The sequence below is a fragment of the Rhopalosiphum padi genome, chromosome 3 (assembly GCF_020882245.1).
Source record: "Rhopalosiphum padi isolate XX-2018 chromosome 3, ASM2088224v1, whole genome shotgun sequence".
Lineage (NCBI taxonomy): Eukaryota > Metazoa > Arthropoda > Insecta > Hemiptera > Aphididae > Rhopalosiphum > Rhopalosiphum padi.
Window position 1 is genome coordinate 75,491,171 of NC_083599.1, and position 20,345 is coordinate 75,511,515.

The 20,345-nt window shown below is 30.1% G+C and overlaps 5 protein-coding genes across 6 annotated transcripts; 2 read left to right on the plus strand and 3 right to left on the minus strand.

The window, feature by feature from the left end:
• Positions 1 to 1,945: 1,945 nt before the first annotated feature.
• LOC132925716 (uncharacterized) lies at positions 1,946 to 3,196 on the plus strand. The gene has a single exon (XM_060990086.1). It carries the CDS (start codon positions 1,946 to 1,948, stop codon positions 3,194 to 3,196), a length of 1,251 nt encoding a protein of 416 aa, XP_060846069.1.
• Positions 3,197 to 3,213: 17 nt separating this feature from the next.
• Positions 3,214 to 4,881, minus strand: LOC132927631 (uncharacterized). Its single transcript, XM_060992211.1, has 3 exons — positions 4,005 to 4,881; positions 3,662 to 3,946; positions 3,214 to 3,604 (listed from the first exon to the last, which is right to left on the minus strand). The coding sequence occupies exons 1-3, from the start codon at positions 4,713 to 4,715 to the stop codon at positions 3,350 to 3,352; spliced, it is 1,251 nt and encodes a 416-aa protein (XP_060848194.1). The 5' UTR covers positions 4,716 to 4,881; the 3' UTR covers positions 3,214 to 3,349.
• Positions 4,882 to 5,433: 552 nt separating this feature from the next.
• On the plus strand, positions 5,434 to 6,110 carry LOC132925717 (uncharacterized). The gene is made up of 2 exons (XM_060990087.1): positions 5,434 to 5,955; positions 6,012 to 6,110. The coding sequence occupies exons 1-2, from the start codon at positions 5,716 to 5,718 to the stop codon at positions 6,108 to 6,110; spliced, it is 339 nt and encodes a 112-aa protein (XP_060846070.1). The 5' UTR covers positions 5,434 to 5,715.
• Positions 6,111 to 10,952: 4,842 nt separating this feature from the next.
• Positions 10,953 to 15,640, minus strand: LOC132926640 (uncharacterized). 2 transcript variants are annotated; one of them, XM_060991014.1, is made up of 9 exons: positions 15,456 to 15,640; positions 15,247 to 15,326; positions 12,587 to 12,785; positions 12,344 to 12,526; positions 12,182 to 12,271; positions 11,893 to 12,027; positions 11,711 to 11,806; positions 11,145 to 11,371; positions 10,953 to 11,079 (listed from the first exon to the last, which is right to left on the minus strand). In XM_060991014.1, the coding sequence occupies exons 3-9, from the start codon at positions 12,765 to 12,767 to the stop codon at positions 11,017 to 11,019; spliced, it is 975 nt and encodes a 324-aa protein (XP_060846997.1). In that variant the 5' UTR covers positions 12,768 to 12,785; positions 15,247 to 15,326; positions 15,456 to 15,640; the 3' UTR covers positions 10,953 to 11,016. The 2 variants fall into 2 exon arrangements, with proteins under 2 accessions (XP_060846997.1, XP_060846996.1); XM_060991013.1 differs by having other exon boundaries at positions 15,247 to 15,330.
• A 577-nt stretch (positions 15,641 to 16,217) lies between these two features.
• LOC132927815 (uncharacterized) lies at positions 16,218 to 18,946 on the minus strand. The gene has a single exon (XM_060992407.1). It carries the CDS (start codon positions 18,295 to 18,297, stop codon positions 16,369 to 16,371), a length of 1,929 nt encoding a protein of 642 aa, XP_060848390.1. The 5' UTR covers positions 18,298 to 18,946; the 3' UTR covers positions 16,218 to 16,368.
• Positions 18,947 to 20,345: the final 1,399 nt, after the last annotated feature.

Consider the following 20,345-nt stretch of genomic DNA (forward strand, 5'->3'; position numbering starts at 1 on the left):
GGTGGTCTCATCAACACACTTATAAACAAACTGCCGATCGAGCTTCACGTGCCTGGTAAGTCTAGAATAGCAAATCCGATATTATCATAATAATAATAATATTTCTTTGTAGGTTATCAATACTGCGGGCCTGGTACAAATTTGAAAAAACGATTAGCTCGAGGTGATAAAGGTAAAAACCTACTGGACTCTGCTTGTAGAGACCACGACATAGCATACGAGCGTAGTAACTCTATCACAGATCGTAACGAAGCTGACCATATATTAGAACAAAGAGCCTGGGACAGGTTCAAGTCAAAAGATTCTAGTTTAAAAGAAAAAGCTGTAGCTTGGGGCGTGACTACTGCCATGAAGGCAAAACGAAAAATCGGTGGAGGTTGTGGATACAAAGTGGCGATTAAAGCAGTCAAAAATGTTATCAAGAAAAATATGGGTGAAAAAAACTTGTTGAAATTGACCAAAAAATGTTTAGCTGTTGCACGAAAAACATTTAAAACTAAGAAGACAAAAGTTCCACGAACAATAAATATTCCGAAAAAAGGCGGTGTGTTACCACTCATACCGATTTTCGCCGGGTTGTCAGCTCTGGGAGCCCTGACTGGAGGCGTAGCCAACGTTGTGAAGGTTGCTAATGAATTTAATAGAAACACTCCATCGCATTTAGGCAAAGGGCTTTATCTCACTCCGTATAAAGGCAACTCATACAAAATAGAAACACCACAAAAAAGTGGTGGGAGTGTAATAGCGAAAAAATATAGAAAGTCAAAAAACTAATTGCCACGTTACCCAGTAGAGCGTTGTACGATTACGAACTTATAAAATATGCTCGCATGATGAAAATACCTCATTTCATCGGTGTGTTTACCAGAGATAGGTTATCTAGACGTCCTAAACGCCTAGAATCAGCGATTATTAACTTGGATACAGTAAACGGATCAGGAACGCATTGGGTAGCGTATAAAAAAATCGGAAAAAAAGTCATATATTACGACAGTTTTGGGAATTTGGTTCCACCATTAGAAGTACAAAAATATTTTCACGGGTGTGACATACATTTCAATTACAGCAAAGAGCAGAAATATAATACTACAAACTGTGGACACTTGTGTTTAAAGTTTTTATCATGTTCACATTGACGTTAAACGGAAACTCGAGCGAGTTGTCATGCGAGATCTTTCCACCGTTGGAAGTAGAAAATACTGCACAGATTTGTCTTTTGAGTTTACAGACAAATAATTCTATACCAAACATAGAACCTGGTTGCAATACTATTGCCTTCCGTAATTTGAACAATGAAATTGAGTACGTAATTATACCTACGGGGACGTATGAGTTGGATCAGTTAGAGACAATTATACAAAAAATGATGCCTGACTATGTCAGTATGTTTGAATTAAAAACAAACAGCAGAACATTAAAGTGTATAATATCGTGCAGTCATAACGTTGATTTTGGAATCGAGAATAGCATAGCTAAATTGTTAGGGTTTAGAAATGTGCTATACACTACCGGTGCTAGTCATGAATCTGAAAATATTGTCAACATAATGAAAATAAACTGTATAAAAGTAGAGTGTAATCTAATCATCGGCTCATTCTGTGACGGAGTACCGAGCCAGTTCATACACGAGTTTTATCCTACTGTATCTGTGGGATATAAAATCGTTGAGGTACCTAGGCATCCAGTTTTTTATGGTCTTAATACGACTTCAATAACTAAAGTAAATATTGCGCTAAAAGATCAGGACGATTGTCTGATTAATCTGCGTGGTGAGCCTATCACAATTCGTTTACAAATAACGCGTGGATATGGCACTAAAATTTAATATAAAAAGAACTACAATCAAAAAACCTATCAGTTTACCGTCTGCCGTTAAGAAGTCTACATCTAAACCGAAAAATATCAAGCTCACGAAAAATAATTTAAATTTTCTTCGTTCTTTACAATGATGGATGACTCATATTTAGACGTGACGGCCGACTATGTCGACGATTGTAAAATAACACAAATGCAATATCATTCGTTCACACCGTATTCAAGCACCGCTCTATCATACAATGAAGAAATTAGAATTAACGTTCAGAACATGGATTCTTACACTTTGCCGTGTGAAAGTTATATTTTCATCGAGGGTAAAGTAAACAAACCTACCGATGCTGCTGGAGACGTACGTTTTTCAAATAATGGATTGGCATTTTTATTCTCTGAGATGCGATATGAAATAAATGGAATAGAGATACAAAAATTAAAATCACCCGGAGTGTCGTCTTGCTTGAAAGCGTTCTGCTCCTATACTCCAAATGAAATGAATACATTAGACAACTGTGCTTGGGACTCGGCAATGGACGGTGAAGATAATAAAAATTTTATGACCGGCAATGTATTTACCGGATGCATACCTCTAAAACATTTATTCGGATTTTGTGAAGATTATAAAAAAATTTTACTCAATTGCAATCAACAACTAATTTTAAATCGTTCGTCTACTGATTTGGATGCAATACGTGTTGTGGATGCCGGAGCCACCGAACACGTTGAGAAAAATAAAAAAATTACAATTGAACTGACTAAGGTGACTTGGAAGATGCCTATTATCAAAGTCAGTGATAAAGAAAAATTAAAGTTATTGAAAGTATTAGATTCTCGTAAAACACTATCGTGTGCGTTCAGAACCTGGGATCTATGCGAGTATCCAGTACTCCCTAGAAATACATCGCATTCGTGGACTGTTAAGTCTAGCACTTTGCTCGAAAAACCTAGATTTGTTTTGTTCGGATTACAAACAGGTAGAAAAAACAATATCGAAACTGACGCTGGTCGATTTGATCACTGTCAACTAAAAAATCTTAAGGTACACTTAAACTCTGAAGTGTATCCATATGAAGACTTTCGAGCTGATTTTAAAAATAATACCACCAGCATACTTTACAAAGCTTATACAGACTTTCAAAAATCGTATTACGAAAGAGATTATTGTGAACCATTGTTATCAAAACATGTTTTTCAAACTTATACTCCAATCGTCGTTGTTGATTTGTCGTACCAGAATGATAACGTTAAATCATCGACCGTAGACCTACGAATAGATTTTGAAACGGACACAGTTATTCCAGAAAAGACTGCAGCTTATTGTTTAATACTACATGATCAGATTATAACTTACAATCCGTTTAGTGGAGATGTTAGAAAATTGTAAACCTTGTATATTATAACTCTTATAATTTTAGACCTTGTAATTATTATTATTAATACCTTATTTTTATACCTTATTTTCTAATAAATAAAAAAAACTTTTTTTTAAATATCATGCCTGTTTTTATTTTACACAACATTATTTCACAAATATTATTCACAGTTTACGTTTTACGCTCCGCTTAGTTGATTTTTTCATGGGCTTGCCACCTGTGAAGTCGAGAATAGATGGCGAGTGGTTGAAAGACGACGGACCGTCGTTTTCGTCAACAGCAGGGCCCGTAGATTTTATACGGTTATTATACCATAGGGGGTGCTCGTCCGAATCGTGTCCTGTAGAATGATTGTCTATGAGCACCGGTAATGATGATAATGATGGCAGACTGGTAGGAGCATCATTCTGATTGATATACTAAATAATTATAATCTGTCAATATAAATATAATAAAATTAAATATATGTATATTACCACATTAATTGGTCCATCGTTCTCGTCAACTGTGGAGCTTGCTGGATATGTTGCCTGCGTAAGATTGATCTGCGAACATTCACCATCGAAAAAAGACGGTGAGAATAATTGTCGCGGCGTTATATCCCATGGTTTGGTCGGCGGCGGCTGCGCATCGGTGTCATCGGTATATTGAGGGGACGGTGATGAATATTTGTTCGGAGCCAAAATTATGTGATTGGACATGGACGGCGAATACGATGACGATGTCATCGGCGACAATGGCGAAATGTGGTTAACGATTAACTAAAAATAATAAAAATTAAATAACTATTTAATAGAGCTAGTATTAAGATTTAATTACCTCTGGTGACATTCCTCCGCTCCATCGTTGAGACCATTGTTCAGCTAATTTCCGTGCTGCACACATTTTCAGCTGACTAACAAAATTTAAGTCGATATTCTTGATGATTTGATCGGTCTGAAGGTTTTTAATAAAAATTATCATTTCGTCAACTGTTTTCGGTGGCGATTGCACATTGGTAAATTCCCGGTCTATATAATTTTCAATAATTTCAAATTGCCTTAATACAACTGGACGTATGATGGCTGACTTTCGTGCGAACGTTTCGAAAATACTCTCCTCCATGTATTGTAATTTCATTAAATCTGCACGATTTAGCAATACTCGACATCCAGCTTGTGTTTTTGATTCGATGACAAGCATATTTTCCCCTTGATACACCATACTAGACAGCGAAATAATTTCGGTTTCCAGAAATAAATTTCGCTTATATTTTTGCGGTTGATCCAAAATAAACGACAATATATTCCCCATCAGGGAAAATATACGTCTTAGAAAGTCGGCTGGCATATTAATATACCGCGATGGTGTGATAATTTGTACTACGGTGTTGAATTCGTCCGTAGGATCAAGTCCTACATTCAAAAACTTACGGCCGGTGAAGTCTAGTGTGAAATTATTACAGTCGATGAGCTCTGCAGGCGGTGTTGGTGGTACATATGTGAAATTCTTCTTGTACACTTTAGCCATGTTTCCAATTGAACCAGCCATGATTAAAATTATTTTTGAAAATAAAAACACACACTTTAAAAAACACTAAAATTTATAAAGACGGAGCGAACGAAAACTACGTGTACACCAGTTTAGGGCAGTAGACGGACTAAACAGACACCGACTCTTTAAGTCAGGAGTCTCTATAATAGGTGGGGGGGGCATTTTTCAATATTAATGGGTTTTGCTGGAATGTGAGAGGTGGTTTAAGGATATACATTATGAGTCGGCGCCATCTTGGCGACACGTGTGAATTTCTATATAGTCATTTAGTTTATTAAATAAGGTGTATCTTATTGTCAATCCGACGCCAAACGTCGGGGTGGCGACGGTAGAGTTTTTGCAAGGTATTGTGTGATTATCGATGAATTGAATATGGATCTGTGATGGTTTAAGGATATACATTATGAGTCGGCGCCATCCTGACGACATGTCGATTAAATATCAATATTCAAACACATTTCTTAGCGAAAACTATTATTATTGAAAAACGCCATAGCCCACAAGAAGCAGCCCACCAGAATTATATACAAATGCAGTTTGGCTCAGTCTGCCCTCAGTTTGCCTGCAGCCGTCCAAGTGTCCTGCACAGTGTTTTTACAGTGTTCAAAAATTTTCAGCAAAAATATTAAACATGGCTAAGAATTTAATCGACTGTAACACATTCTTTATCGGCAACGATGTTTACATACATATAGGCTTAGATCCAGAATTTTTATTTAATTGTGTTGTTTTTATTTCAAGTAAGACTCAGTGCGTGAACATGAATGTTGAGTTGTTTAAATCTTTAAATGCGGTTCTTAATATCCTAAACTTTTCACGTACGTCGCACGTAATGTTAAAGGAATTTAAATTGATAAGAATTAAGGAATGCAACGGTATCAATATTCTGTCAATCTATTGTTTGCAGCAAGAGCAGGAAATTAAGTTGACCAAGGAAAATACCCAAATTATTTTGCGATTGAGGGATGCGATGGAAGAAGATATTTAGAAGAAAATTATGCACGTCCGACCCGCTGCGTTGCTCCAGGTCTGTAAGATTTCGATGTTTCTTGGGAAAGAAATGCCGTTACCCAAAGACACAAACATAAATGATGTTGAAGATTATTTGGACCACATCGAGATAAAGAAATTGAAAGACAATATTCCAGTCACAGGTACTTGCTTAATAGCAGATTTGATGGTTAAAGCACTCAGTCAATTGGCAAGAGGATGGTTATATTCATCGTCTGAAACCGAGGTAATACGATTATATTTTTACATAATATTGTATACTAAAGCAAATATTTTTTATAGTCTGAAGACAACAGACCGAGGACTGAAGACAACCGACCGAGGACAAGGGCATTCGTAGCGCGTGAAAGAACAAGACGTAGATTAAGTTATCAGAAATAATGTATGTAATATTTTATTTGTAATAGAATCAGAAAAAAAAAATGTATATTATTATTATATTTTAATATGCCAAATAATTAAACAGCAATATATTTTTAAAAAAAAAAACTTTTTTTTTTTATTTATTTATTTTCTACAAACTATTTACAATTTCCATACAAAAATCGTCTAGAAAGATAGTAGAGTCAATGATTGATAACATGTGATAACAATTATAATAAGTGATAACTGATAAAAATAAATTATTGATAATATATGATAACATGTGATAACTGATGACAAATGATAACTGGTTGTATGATAACAATAATACAAGTCGCGCACGTACGCGATCGGGCGGCGGCGGCGGGTTGCGGGTTGCGGGTTGCGGCTCCAGAAGCCCCTTTTTCTATCTACTTTTCATGTATTTAATTTTCATGTAGGTATTCAAAAAAACTACAATACCTAAGTCTAACTAAAATTTTTCAGATGCTTGTCAATAAATATAAATACCAATAGATATACCTAAGATGTTTGATATTAATTAAAGATTTTTTGAGTAATTGCGACACTTATATAATAATTTTAGCAGTACCCATAAGGCTAAAAAAGTATTATCCGACGACTGAGAAACACCTTGTTAGGCATATATTAATATATTATACGTATTTTGTTATAATTAATTCGCATTAAATGTATTGATCTACGCTAATTAAAATACATATATTTTTTATGTACCGTGTGATTTATGTGTGTGACGCGTGTAATGAATGAATGCAGCACATATATCTAAAAAAATTAGCAACTATACGATAAAATGTTTTTAATTATTTATTATACGTATCGCTTATTTGTTACACTATTTGGCTTACAGCTGTTAGTTCAAAATCTGCTATTATACAAACATAACATACATTATACATTTGGTTACAAAACAATTATGAATTCCTTTTTACGAAAACCACAATTTTTTCATAGTATAGAGCTAAGAAATGTATAAACAATTACATTTTGTGTGCTAAATAAATGTGTATAATATGTATATATATATATATATATATATGCTTACTTACAATATTATGACTAGGGAACGGATTTTATTGTAATAACAAAATCAATATATGTATCAATTTTACATAAAATATGGAATAAAAATCCAAAATATGTAAATATTAAATAAAAGTAATACAAATTATGTAGGTATATAACAGTGGCGTAACTTGGAGTCAATCCTGGGGGGGGGGGCAAGCAGTAGTAAAACTAAAAATGCGTTATTACTATTAATAAATAAAAAAATACTTAAAACTCATTTTTTTTTTGTTTTACATTATAAAACTGATTTATAATGTAATTATTTTTTTTTAGATAGATACTATTTATTGTACCACATGAATTATATATTTACGTTATTTTACTAAGTATTAGTTAATATTTCAGCACCCCCTATGAGCTAAGCTTGTGCTGGACACACAATTCTTATATCATTCAAAGAATTTTCACAATGGGTAAATATTGAATATTAATATATTAATTTACAAAATAGAATAAACTAATTGTAAAAGATGTGTTCACATATTTACAAAAAATTCTAATATATACATACATGAAACACAAATAACTAACTAGTAAAATCTAAATGTTTTACTTATTTTTTAAATCACATTACCTTGATAAAATCGTTTACATTGATATTTAGTAAATGACAACATTTCAAACACTTATATAACCCAGATAGCAAAAATAGATTTTTTTATCATTTATTTGATATTATGTTTCGTATGATATCATTCGATAAATATTATTTTTCTTTATAATTTTTGTTGAAAAAATGTTTAAAAAATGATTATAAAATGACGGTTGGCCGCGAGTTTTACATTAATAAAATATTACCAAAATAATAATTATGAAATAATAAAATTGTAATATCATTATATTATTTTCAAAAAATAATTATTTAACAATACATTTTAGTTGTATTTAAAACGTTAAATATTAAATAATAATAAAACAATACCATTGTAATATTGATTAAATATTATTTTCATGTTATTAATATATAAAAAAAATTGAATTATATTCTGTTAATATTATAATAATATATCAATAATATTAAATGTAATTATATTTTTCTTAATTTATACTTAAAGTTTCTCTTCAGTATTTTAATCATTTTATAAATAAAAATATTTATGACCTAAAAAGAATGTATAAGTGTGTTATAAGAAGTTCAAGTATAATTTTGCTAAAGCTCCTTGTTATAGTCCTAACCACTCTCCTCGTCGTCATTTCATTTCCCACACATTTTGATCGATGATTATTGGCATTATAATTAGTGCCTTGGATTTTATAGTTAAATAAATGTTCATAATCATAATATATATACATATAGAGTATATTCTTTAAACATAATATTTAATTAAAATACAAATATAAAATTTTAATTGCATATTTTACAATTAGAAATCATATCAAATATTTAAATTGACAATTTTTTTTAAATTAAAATTCAGAAGGTTCTGTCTTATTATTTCTGAATTTGGCCCCAGCAATGAATACTTTGATCGGTGTCTCCACATCAATTGAATTGAAGTTTTGAAATTTGTTAATTTTTTTAATAGAGTCTATAATCAAAATATAATGTTAAAAACAAACAATTAATAATTAGCATCTGAACTAGTACTTAAATATTTAGTAAAATAGTATGTAAACTGCTTGGTTTAATATTCAAAATAAGATTTTGAAGATGCAAAAAAAAAAAATCATTTTGACCACTTTTAGGAGTATTGTGGAATAGGGTCGATATCATGTATTTTTAAAAGCGGCGGGTTTCCCGCCATTTAATTGTGACGTCACTCCGCATGTTCTATATCACCCGTGCGCCGTGCGGTCATGCATTCGCGCTCAATATTGTTATTTGTAGACTGTTGTTTTCATGATTCATCAACATCTCCGACTTTGAATGTGCTTTAATTTAAACACTTTATTTTTTAACAATTTAATTTTTGTCATTTGATATTTATTTTAATAATTCTACACAATGGAAACAAACAAACTTAAAAATAGCGTTTATAAATACTGCTTTGTTCCACTTTGTAAAAACACAAGTGTAAGTACTATACCAGATAGCTTTGGTTTTTTCCAATAACAATCAACTGACGTTACTGATGACTCTTCACTTTTTCTATGTAAATACATAAGAAATGCTAAGCTATGTTTACATCCACCTAAAAGTTTAATAAGAAAGAATAATTTTAAAAACTAGGTATAATTTTACATAAATATGTACTTTAACCATAATACTTAAAATGTATACTTTTAAATAATTAGGTATAATTAGTATTTATTAATATAAAATATGTTTTTTACCTAATGAAGCTGCACAGTCATCACAATTAACATCCACAATTTTCTCTTCCTCTTCATCCTCAGTTAAAGCTACTTTATAGTTTTTCTATCTTACTCTATGTTCTGGACATATTTGTCCTTTAACTAAACAAATATTTCCTTGGCGCAATAGTTTGACATATCCAATAGCTGAATCACCATAGCTTTCTCGTGTTGATCTATATACAATTAAGTAGGTACTTAATTTGAGTTTTGTACAATATTGAAATATAGCCACAAGTAGTAAGGAAGGTATTACCTATTGAAAATGTTATAAGTGTATAGCAAACTTACCTTTGGGCTTTTGATCCTCTAAGCTCAGGATCATTAAAACAATCACTGTTTTTTATATAATCATTAACCATGTATATATTTATTTTGGGTATATTACTAGCACAAGCTTTATCAAACAGTTTAGTTGACATTATAATTTTTAAGATAGAAAATAACTCTTTTATACCATAATGAATTGTTCAAAAAAAAATAAAGATTTAATGTTATATAGAAAAACAATATTTTATCACTGCCACACATTAAAACAAAACATCAATAATTATTTTAAACGTTTAATCATCATACGGAATTTCAAGTAGGAATCTATTTTTAAAATCATTGTAATACTAATAGTGTTGACGTGGTGGTGAGTGGTGAGGCTAGCAGGGCCTTTGCCCGTGGCCTCGCAGCTCAAACCATGTACTTTTTTTAATATAAAAGGGCCTCGTAGTATATTTTGCTCAAGGACTCGCAAAAGCTAGCACCGGCCCTGAATACTTACTCGTCTATTGTATTATTATTACTATTACTATTTGTATTTCTATTCGCCATGGTCATTGCGACACTACTCCTAATAAATTTAATATTATTTGTTTTATACCTAATATTATATTATTATAATATATAGGTGTATATTTAAAATACCTACTTTAAGTTATGAATAAATAGTTAAACACATCTACATCTTATATAATAATGCAGTCCATAAACACTAATTTTGTTATTATTAAGGGTTTTTTTTGTTATGTTATATTATGTAACTAATCAGCCCCATCAAAAAATATTCCTGGATTCGCCACTGAATTTATATGCAGTAGAATAATATAATAATCGTATAAAAGTGATATCCTAGCACCTAACTGGGCTTAGGTTGCTTAAACAAGCAAATTGCTTTGCCGGATTGTCGAGTAAACAACGCCTCGCCGCGGTGCCGCGGCAGTCGTCATGCGGAGTGACGTCACGGAATAGACACGCCTACTTATTCCATACTACAGCCGCCCGCGACATTTCGAAAGCCAGTATATCCATAAAAATCCAAAATAAAAAAAAAAAAAAAAATACCATTCTCTATAATTTTTCACGTAGATTTAGAAAAGTATAGAAAAAAAAATTGTTCAGATACTAATTCTATATGATTTAACATCTATTTTAAGTGATTTTTATTTTACTCACCAAAAATAACTGAACAACATTTTAAAGTATAAAATACTTTTTTTTTTTTCTGGCCTTTGAAACTATATTGTTCTAATAGTTGGTCTTTAAACATATATCACATGATGGAACGTACTGTGCTTGGTAGAGTTCCACGCACCAAACGAGATAATTCTGAAATCTAAAAATATTTATATACAATAATATCCTACAAATTTATAATATTAAATTATATTAATTTTATACCAATTTTTTGTTAAATGCTGTATCTAGAAGTTTTTTTTCAAAGATTTCCAATTCTTCCTCATTTGATAGAGGTAGTGAAAATATTAAACCATTCTCCAAATCATCATTGAAAACTTCTTTGAAACCTTTGTTTAAAAGTGCATTCTCGAGACTTTCAATCCTTTCTACTAACCCTTTTATTTCATACCATGTATTTAATGTTGTTCGATTGATTTTGGTTAAAATATCTAAATAATTAAAAAATATAAACATAAATGTCAAAGTATATTTTATTTTAATTATAATAAGACTTTCTATTTAATAAATGTATGTGAATTTACTTTAAATACTGTAGACTATAGTATTTGTTTAAATGATCTTCAAGGGACTTAGAGAATTAGATCATTAAATCCAGATACACGTATGAGGTATAAAGCCAGATATACAGCCGTTAATTAAGTACATATCTATGAATTTTTATCCAGAATATTGTTATATACTGAAGGTGTTTTATTGTTTTTAACTTATTTAAGATATGAAAATTAAAAAAGAAATATAATATTATCATTTTAAGTTATTGTACTTACCATTATTAGAATGCGGAATAGAATTACTGACTGTTACTTTGAATGGCGATGATGAAGTTGTTATTATCTTCTCTACTTCATCAAAATTGATTGCATCTAAAACAAATTAGTATAAAATAAATATTTTGTATATCTTCAAATTATGTAGGAAAGAAATTTCAATACCATATCAACTAACTTACTAGACATTTTAGGTTTTGGGCTCAGAGATTTGCATTTGTTCATTGTACTAAAGTCTAGTTTTCTCTTAAATGATGTACCAGGAAAAGTTTGTGGAAGATCTTTAGAGATTAATTTTTGCTTAGAAGGTGGTGTTTCTGTAAAATAAAAATATAACTATTATTTGAATGATTTAATTACAAAGAATAATTTTTAAATTTGGATTAACAATAATTATCTGTTATAAGAATATAATATATTATATAAAATAAATACAAAACTAATAAAAATATTACAAAAAAATTGTATTACCATGTATTATAGTATTTTTCTCACAAATAACATTTTTAGAATAGCCTGGATCTTTTTCTGAACTGTCTTCTTCTTCATCGATAGATGAAGCTAAAAAATATATCAAGTATAGGTAAATTAAATGGTATATATAAACAAAAAAAAAACATAAATAAAAATTACTTGGGCTTTCTAAAGAACTGGTGTTCCACTTAAGTTTCTCTTTAATTTTTAAATTATTTTTCATAACCTTTTTCTTGGTTTTTTGGAACCGTGTGAGTCTTTCCTCATAAGTTTCATTTGAAGACGAAATATTTGAAGTATCTTCAGATGCTTTTGCTTTTTGTTTAGCTATAATATAGTCATCTGTAATATAAATAAAAAAATTAACTTCACAGTCACAAAAATATTTTCAATTTATATTACCTAAATCATTACACATTTTTTTGGCTGGTAAGTAGTTAAAATCAAATTTATTTGGAGGAATTCTTCGTTTTATAAAATGTGCTGCATTTTTTTTTGGCCATGCACAATTAGTTTTGTGGACCCAAAACGATGGTACAACTTCAACAGTATTGTCATTAATAAAATTAATAACTGACCACATGATTGTAAGATTTGTGCACTGTAAGAATTAAGTGTGAATTAAAGGAAAAGCAACTAAATTATTATCTGAAGGTAATACAATCAATTTTTTTTTTATATTGTTAATGGAATAACAGACTAATGTATCACTCAATTTGTCAACAATATAGATATCTAACTCTGTAGATTTAATAGGTTTATCGAACAATATACTTGTGTCCTCAAATTGCCTACAAATTAAATGTATAGAACTTTTGTGTTCAACTATATTAAAAACTTTAACAATTTTATTATTATTAGTTAAAAGATATCTATCGGCTTGAATGTGTGTTTTAATAGTATATTTCTCCATCTTAAGTGTTGTATACTGCAAACCTTCCATATTTTCTATAAGTGGTCCGCTACTATGAAGGCCAGTACATTTAAATAGTTTTTCTTCTTTTTGAGAATTTGATTTTAGTGCATGAATTTCATTAAACCTTTTAATAACTTGAATGAGGGGTTTATCTGGTTTCCTTATAAGGTTTTTAAGAGTACTCATATAGTTCTCAAATGGAAATGTCGAACAATTATCCAATGCACCAAATTTAATATAATCATCACATAAATGAGTTAATCCATGCACATTGTGAGATATGAGATGACGACCATACAAAATTTCAAAGTTCTTTACAAAATTACTCAACAATTTTTGTGCTATACTAAGATGACAACCATAATCAGGGCTCAATAAGATAATCATCGCCAAACTCAAATTAAATAAGTGTGTCCAATGTTTATTAGATAATACTGGTTTAGTAACAGTACAACCTAAATAAATTATAAACATACGTAATTCTGTAGATTTCCAACGATTAATGAGTTCTAGGCTTCTTGGTTTTCTAGCCATTTCACAGGGTATGTTAGTTTTTAAGCTTACCAATGCCTTTGATATTTCTTTTATTTTCCATGATGCATAACGTATTGGAATTGGCCCCTTTACCCATAATAAAATTAATTTTCTGACAACACCTAAACACACTAAATGTTGGTAGTCTAGAGAAAAATCATTGACACAATTAAAGTTTGTTAAAGTACTTAAAATAGAAATGTTTCCAATATGATGCTCTTCTTTGGATTGAGTAATATAATTCTGATGAGTTCTTTTATGAGGCTGTCTATCTGGTGATGTGTATGGAAAACATATTCGGTTAAGCAAGTATTCTCCTTCATGCTCACACCTTGAGCATGAAAAGAAACCAGAATGTTCTTTGATTTTTAATAAGAAAGATTTGGCAGGTGCGTCACAACATAAAGTATGGATTTCAATTTTAAAAACTTTGTTATCAATTTCTATACCATTGCTTATTAAATCATTTGCTTCCTCGACAAAATATTTTAAAAAATTATTGCTGTCTAAAGGTTTTTCTTTCCCATAATAAATGCCTATTGGAAACACATCACTTTTAGGGCGTATATAAGCCAATATTGGCCAAAATTGTTCTGGGCTACTTTTAAATAACGGGAGGCCATCCACACCAGCAACAATTTGGATAACTGACATATTATCATTTTGTAATAGACTACTAGGAATATTTCTTTTTATTCCAGTAGATAGACCAAAATGATAATACTCTCCGGGTTCGACTTTGTGCAAATTAGAAACATCTATTGGTTTGGAATGCAAAATAGTTCTTGAATCTTTAGGTATTGATTGAAAACATTTATGTTGTTGTAAAACACTTAATAAACCATTAAGAGCAATATGACTTATTTTGTATTTAATAGCCCATTCTCCAATGAATGATAAAAATGCTTGATCAGATTTAATATTATCATTTAATGAAATTGAAACACTACTTTCATCTGATGAATACCAATTATTATAACTAACATCTGAATCAAAACTAATATTTAAATTATTTTGTACATCAGAATTGGTATCAAAAGAGAAATTAGTTTCTGGTATATCAATCACACTATCAGATAAAGGCATAAATGTACAGTCATTAAGATTTAAATTTAGATTGGACATAGAAGGAACATTTTGAGTATCATTAGATGATAACAGTGGTATGCTATTCAGTTCTTCTTCAACTCTTCTCCTTTTAGACCGAATACTCAAGTTGGACTTTTTATGAAATGACATGGTTTCTATTGATAAAAAGAAAATAGACCTTAAGTACTTGAACCACTAAAAAGGTTACAGTAGATATAAATAAAACCAAATTTTTAAGTTATACGTTTCAAATAAAAAAAAATAATTAGCCTAGCTATATGAATAAATTGCTTTTATTTTTTTAACATTATATTTAATATTCATGCCATATTAAATTTAAATGTAAGTACACTGTATACATTTCCTATACGAATGATTTTTTATGAAATTTAACTTTAATAGTTAAAATTACAATTTTATTTTTAAATATAAAATCATATCTATAGTATTTTATTGGGATTGATGTGTGCATAACATAAAAAATTGACACTTAGACATTAAAAATTAATAAATAAGTACTTACCACAAGTTAAATTGTACGGCTTGACACGAGTCAGTACACAACGTACGAAATACAAATTGAACAGAACGACTGATGAAATTCTACCTTAAAATAGTTAATATTACAATTTTATTTTTAAATATAAAATCATATGTGTTTTATTGGGATTGATGTGTGCATAATATAAAAATTGACACTTAGACATTAAAAATTAATAAATAAGTACTTACCACAAGTTAAATTGTACGGCTTGACACGATTACAAATTATAATTTCAATTACACGAATTGAACAGAACGACTGATGAAATAACCATCAAACGATAATATTATTAAATATTATAATTATTATAATATTATATTTTAATAAGTAAAATATCACCAATAATGTGACGAACACGGAAAATATTGTTGACTCGTAGACAAGAGACAAGACGTGTACGAAATAACGCTTCAAAATAACTACAAAAATAATCTTATCCCACATTTGTTATCCGTTATCGGTCAATAATATTTTGTTCTGTGGTCAAATATAGTAAGCGGGTAGGTAGTGGTGCGCCGTGCGATGGCTTTGGTAGATCTTTTTGGAAAAACTATTTATAAATTATAAATATAATACATAATAACTAATAAGAAATAATAATGACGTCATTGAACATGAACAAATAAAATTATTATTATACTATTTTGTGGTGTATGGACGTATGGTACATAATAGCTACAGTCGTAGATTACTTATAATTTATATAACAAAAATATTATTTGTCTTTAATATGTTTCAGTAACGAGTAACGTAATAATTCGTAGTTACTATAGTTGACATTTTTGTAAATATAATTATAATTAGGTATAAAATATTAGAGAAAAAATTAAAGAAATAAGTTAAGTATATTATATATATATAATGATAATATAATATAATCGGCTTTCAAAAATATGTTAGTAGAATAGGGTGACCATAAAAATAAAATAAAAATACGGGACACTTTAGTTACTTAACTAAAAAAAAAAAAAAAAGGAAATTCTAATTTTAACTAAATATATTAATATAAAAAAAACAAATTAAATGTATGTTGTATAATAGTTTTTAAATACAAATAAAATATTAATAAGTATAATATGTACACAAAAGTCCAAAAAAAAATTATTTTGATGACGATGGCATGTAAATTTCTTCTTTTGATGTTTTTGTATACTTTTGTGCTGAACCGATTTCATCAAGTAACCTAGTTTCTTTTAATAGAATATTATAAAACTCATTACAAGATAAGTTTTTAAAGTGTGTTTTTACGATTATAATTGATTTGATAGTTTCAACCAAAAATCGATTTTTTTCATCTGTCCACAACACATTAATGGTTGAAAAAATCCGTTCTACTGCAGCATTTGTACCAGGAATTGCCAAAGAATATTCTACGATTTTTGATATGTTAGTTGTATCAATGTTATGAGCTTTAGTGTATTCAAATATTTCACACCACTTAACTTCTACTTTAGCGGAATTTTTTTGCCATTCATGAATTCGTGATTTAAAAATTTGTTCTACATGACTGAATTCATCAAATAAATTATCTTCATCTAATTTTATGTTAGAATTATTTCGGTTGTTTTCCATAAGAAATTTAATACATTTTTGAACATTTTCCCAAGTAGGACAGTTTATTAGTTGGACCCAATGAAATATTTTCAACTGGTCAAAGTGGCAACCCCATTTTTCTACGTAAGATAAAAAAGTATTATAAAATAGATCAGTACTTTTTTTGAATGAGCTTTCATTATACATATTATTGTTTTTTAAATCATTTAAAAGCGATAAAATATTTGTTGTAAGGAAGTTTAGATGTTTTCTATTTTTTATTTTTCCAACTAAAATTTCTAATTCCTCTGCAACTTCACAGGCTGATATTTTATCTCCTTCTATTTTAGTTACAGTATCACAGACAACCTTTAATTGGCTTTGTAAAAAATGAAACCACACTATAGACATAGGATCGTTAAAAAACGATTTTAATATTGTAGGACACTTTTCCTGTTTCTCGAAGTATGATTTTAAGCCCGGGTAAATATCAATAATTCTTGTTATTGCAGGTAATAAGGATAACCAACGAGTTTTTACACTTCCAAGAATATTTTTATATTCAACATTTGCATATTCACAAAACTCTTTCAAATGTTCAACTCGAACTGTATAGATATGAAAAAATTGAAAAATTTTGTTAACTATGATTTCTACATCAATAGGTAACACATCAGCACTTGATTGCATAGCGTTGTGCAAAATATGAGCAGCGCAACCTACTCCAAAAATATTCGTTTTTAAATTGTTATTTAAAATTGAAAAAACATTATTTGATCCTTTTCTTAAAACACCTCCAAAGTTAGTATTGCAATTATCTCCAGAAAATGCAACAATTTTATCTGACAACTTATGCTTTTTTAAACTTTCAATTATATAAGTTGATAAAATATTTGCTGTTTCTCCTTTTAAATTTGTTACTTCAAAAACTTTGATTTGTATTCCCGAATTTGGTTTGAAATAACGTATTAAAATTGGTACGATTTTTAGGTTCTTATGGTTAGAAGTATCTATCATAATTGTAGCAAAATTTATATTTTCTATTTCCTTATAAATTTGTTGCATGGCGAAAGGAGCTAACACATTTAAAACAATCGATTCAGCCTTAGTTCTCGCACATGTAAATTTTTTATTATACATTTGTTTTAAAAGAGATGATGTGCAGTCCATTGATCGAAATGAGTGATTGTGTATCACGGTATGAAATGCGAATATCCCTTCTTGTGCTGCAGTACGTCTACTTTCGTCAGTGGACCCACTCGGATCATTTTTTAAAAAAAAAGAAGTTACCTTTTCGTGTTTTGATGCAGCTGATAATGCCAGTAAATGTTTTTTTACTTTTGTAACATGTTGTGTTATGTCTGAACGTCCACCATGTTCTATAGAAAACACTGACTTACATATGGTACAAAATATTTTTCCTACTTCGTCAGCATCTTGTAAAAAAGGAAATTCTAATTTTAATTGTGGAGTAAAAACGCACCGTCTTTTGGGCATTTTAAAAAACAAATTAGGTATTATGGTACACTGAATTTTAAATAAGCTTAATAAACTACACGTGACACGTCAATACGTCACTACGACTACGACTACACTGTGAATGTCATCGTGAACTCGACACTCACGTATAAATATTAATAACAAATTATATTTATAATTTTACATAGATATTATAAAATAAAAATAGACATTATATTTGACAACAAACTGGTTGTGGTGAATGGAATTGTACTTATTTAGTAGACGACGTCACACATCAATATAATAATATTAATAACATTTTGTACGTTATCGTTATATCATTAGTATTTATAATCGTCGGTTTAACGTGTCGATAATAATGTGACATTATTAGTTCTCTATTTTCAACTCGCAGCAATTATAATAATTTATTGTTAAGACAAGAATCTAAAAATAATTCTGATAAGTATAGATTAGATGTTTTATTGAATATTGTGATACAAAAATATCGTAGAATAAAAAAAAAAAAAATTATAAAATTATAAATTAACAATAAAGAGAAAAACGGGAATAATACGGGACCTACTTGAAAATACGGGACAAAATGCGTCCCGTATAACTTTTGTCGGGACAACGGGACACAAAGTGGAAAAACGGGACAATCCCGTATAATACGGGACGTATGGTCACCCTATAGTAGAATCACAGTGAATCACCGTGCCTGACGGGTTCACAATGTTCACGTCATGTAAGTCTACTTGCACGACGATGGCGCGTTTTGCTCGCCGATATGGCGCGTGTGAACTTAACTAAAAACCCGCGCGTACGATACGCGTCCATATGAAACAAGTCTAAGGCCGGGGCTATACATGAAGGATATCATACGCCGCATTTTCATCCGCGGCGGAAAATGCTGGTCGACTTGCGTTTTGGCGGACGAACACCGGAATAATAAAAACGCTAACTCCTAATTTTCATTGTATTAAATTAGGATGGACTATACTGGTGACGAAAAATGTCGCGTTTATACCTACATTTTTAGATAATTTTGTACGTGGCGGAATACGCTCGACGGATACGCATTGTGGCTTGTATAGTGAGTCCGTAGGAAAAAAAACAGTCTTCTTTTCTGATTATTGCCCTCATGGATGTTTTTCCACATTCATGCCACCAGCTCGACAGCCCACCAAGATATCAACCTTACAAGGTCATAATCAGAAATTTGCACTGCATAACACTATAAATATCTGACGCATTCTTGGAGCGTCATTTGAGGGGGGTCAACTTGGGAATTTGCCCTAGTCTAACATTTACATCAACCTTAAGTCGGCACATTTAAAAATTATAAGAAGTATTATTATTTTTAATTACTAAAGCCATTTTATAAATTATAATATTGAACATTGATTTGAGTCGGCAAATCAGTGTGTATACACACTGATTTGCAACTATAGTTGCACTAGTCAAACAAAAACTGAAATGACACTACTGTCTTGGAGTTAGGTCATTATTACCATATTATATAATAAATAAATATACCTATATAGTATTTTAGAAAATAATTATATTAAATCCTATTCAGTGGCGTGTCATACATGTGTGCGATGTGTGCAAATGCCACGGGCCCTCGGCTTGAGGGGCCCATTATTGCTCAACATTCCTTAAAAAAAAATAATTAAATAAATACAGTTATGTACGAAAAATTAAAACAATTGTTTTCAATTTCAAATGGTTCTCATTTTCTCAGTCTGATATCAGTATATCATTGTTATAAAATATAAATTTATGATGTATATCCAATATCCATATTATTTAGAATAAAAAGATGTAGGAGGGGGGCCTTTTTTAGTTTTGCACACAGGCCCGTTTTTGGTATAAACCGCCACTGATCCTATTCAATGATTTTATTTTTAAATGAAATTAATGTATTGTTAATAAAGCATCATTATCATTACGAAAATAAATTCATCTAGGATATCCAGCGCCACGGTCGTGGCGCGAGCTAAGTAAAAAAAATAAAAGCGGCGGCACGACAGTGTATATTATCTCGAAGCAGGAGTTTCCCATTAAAACCGTGTAAATTT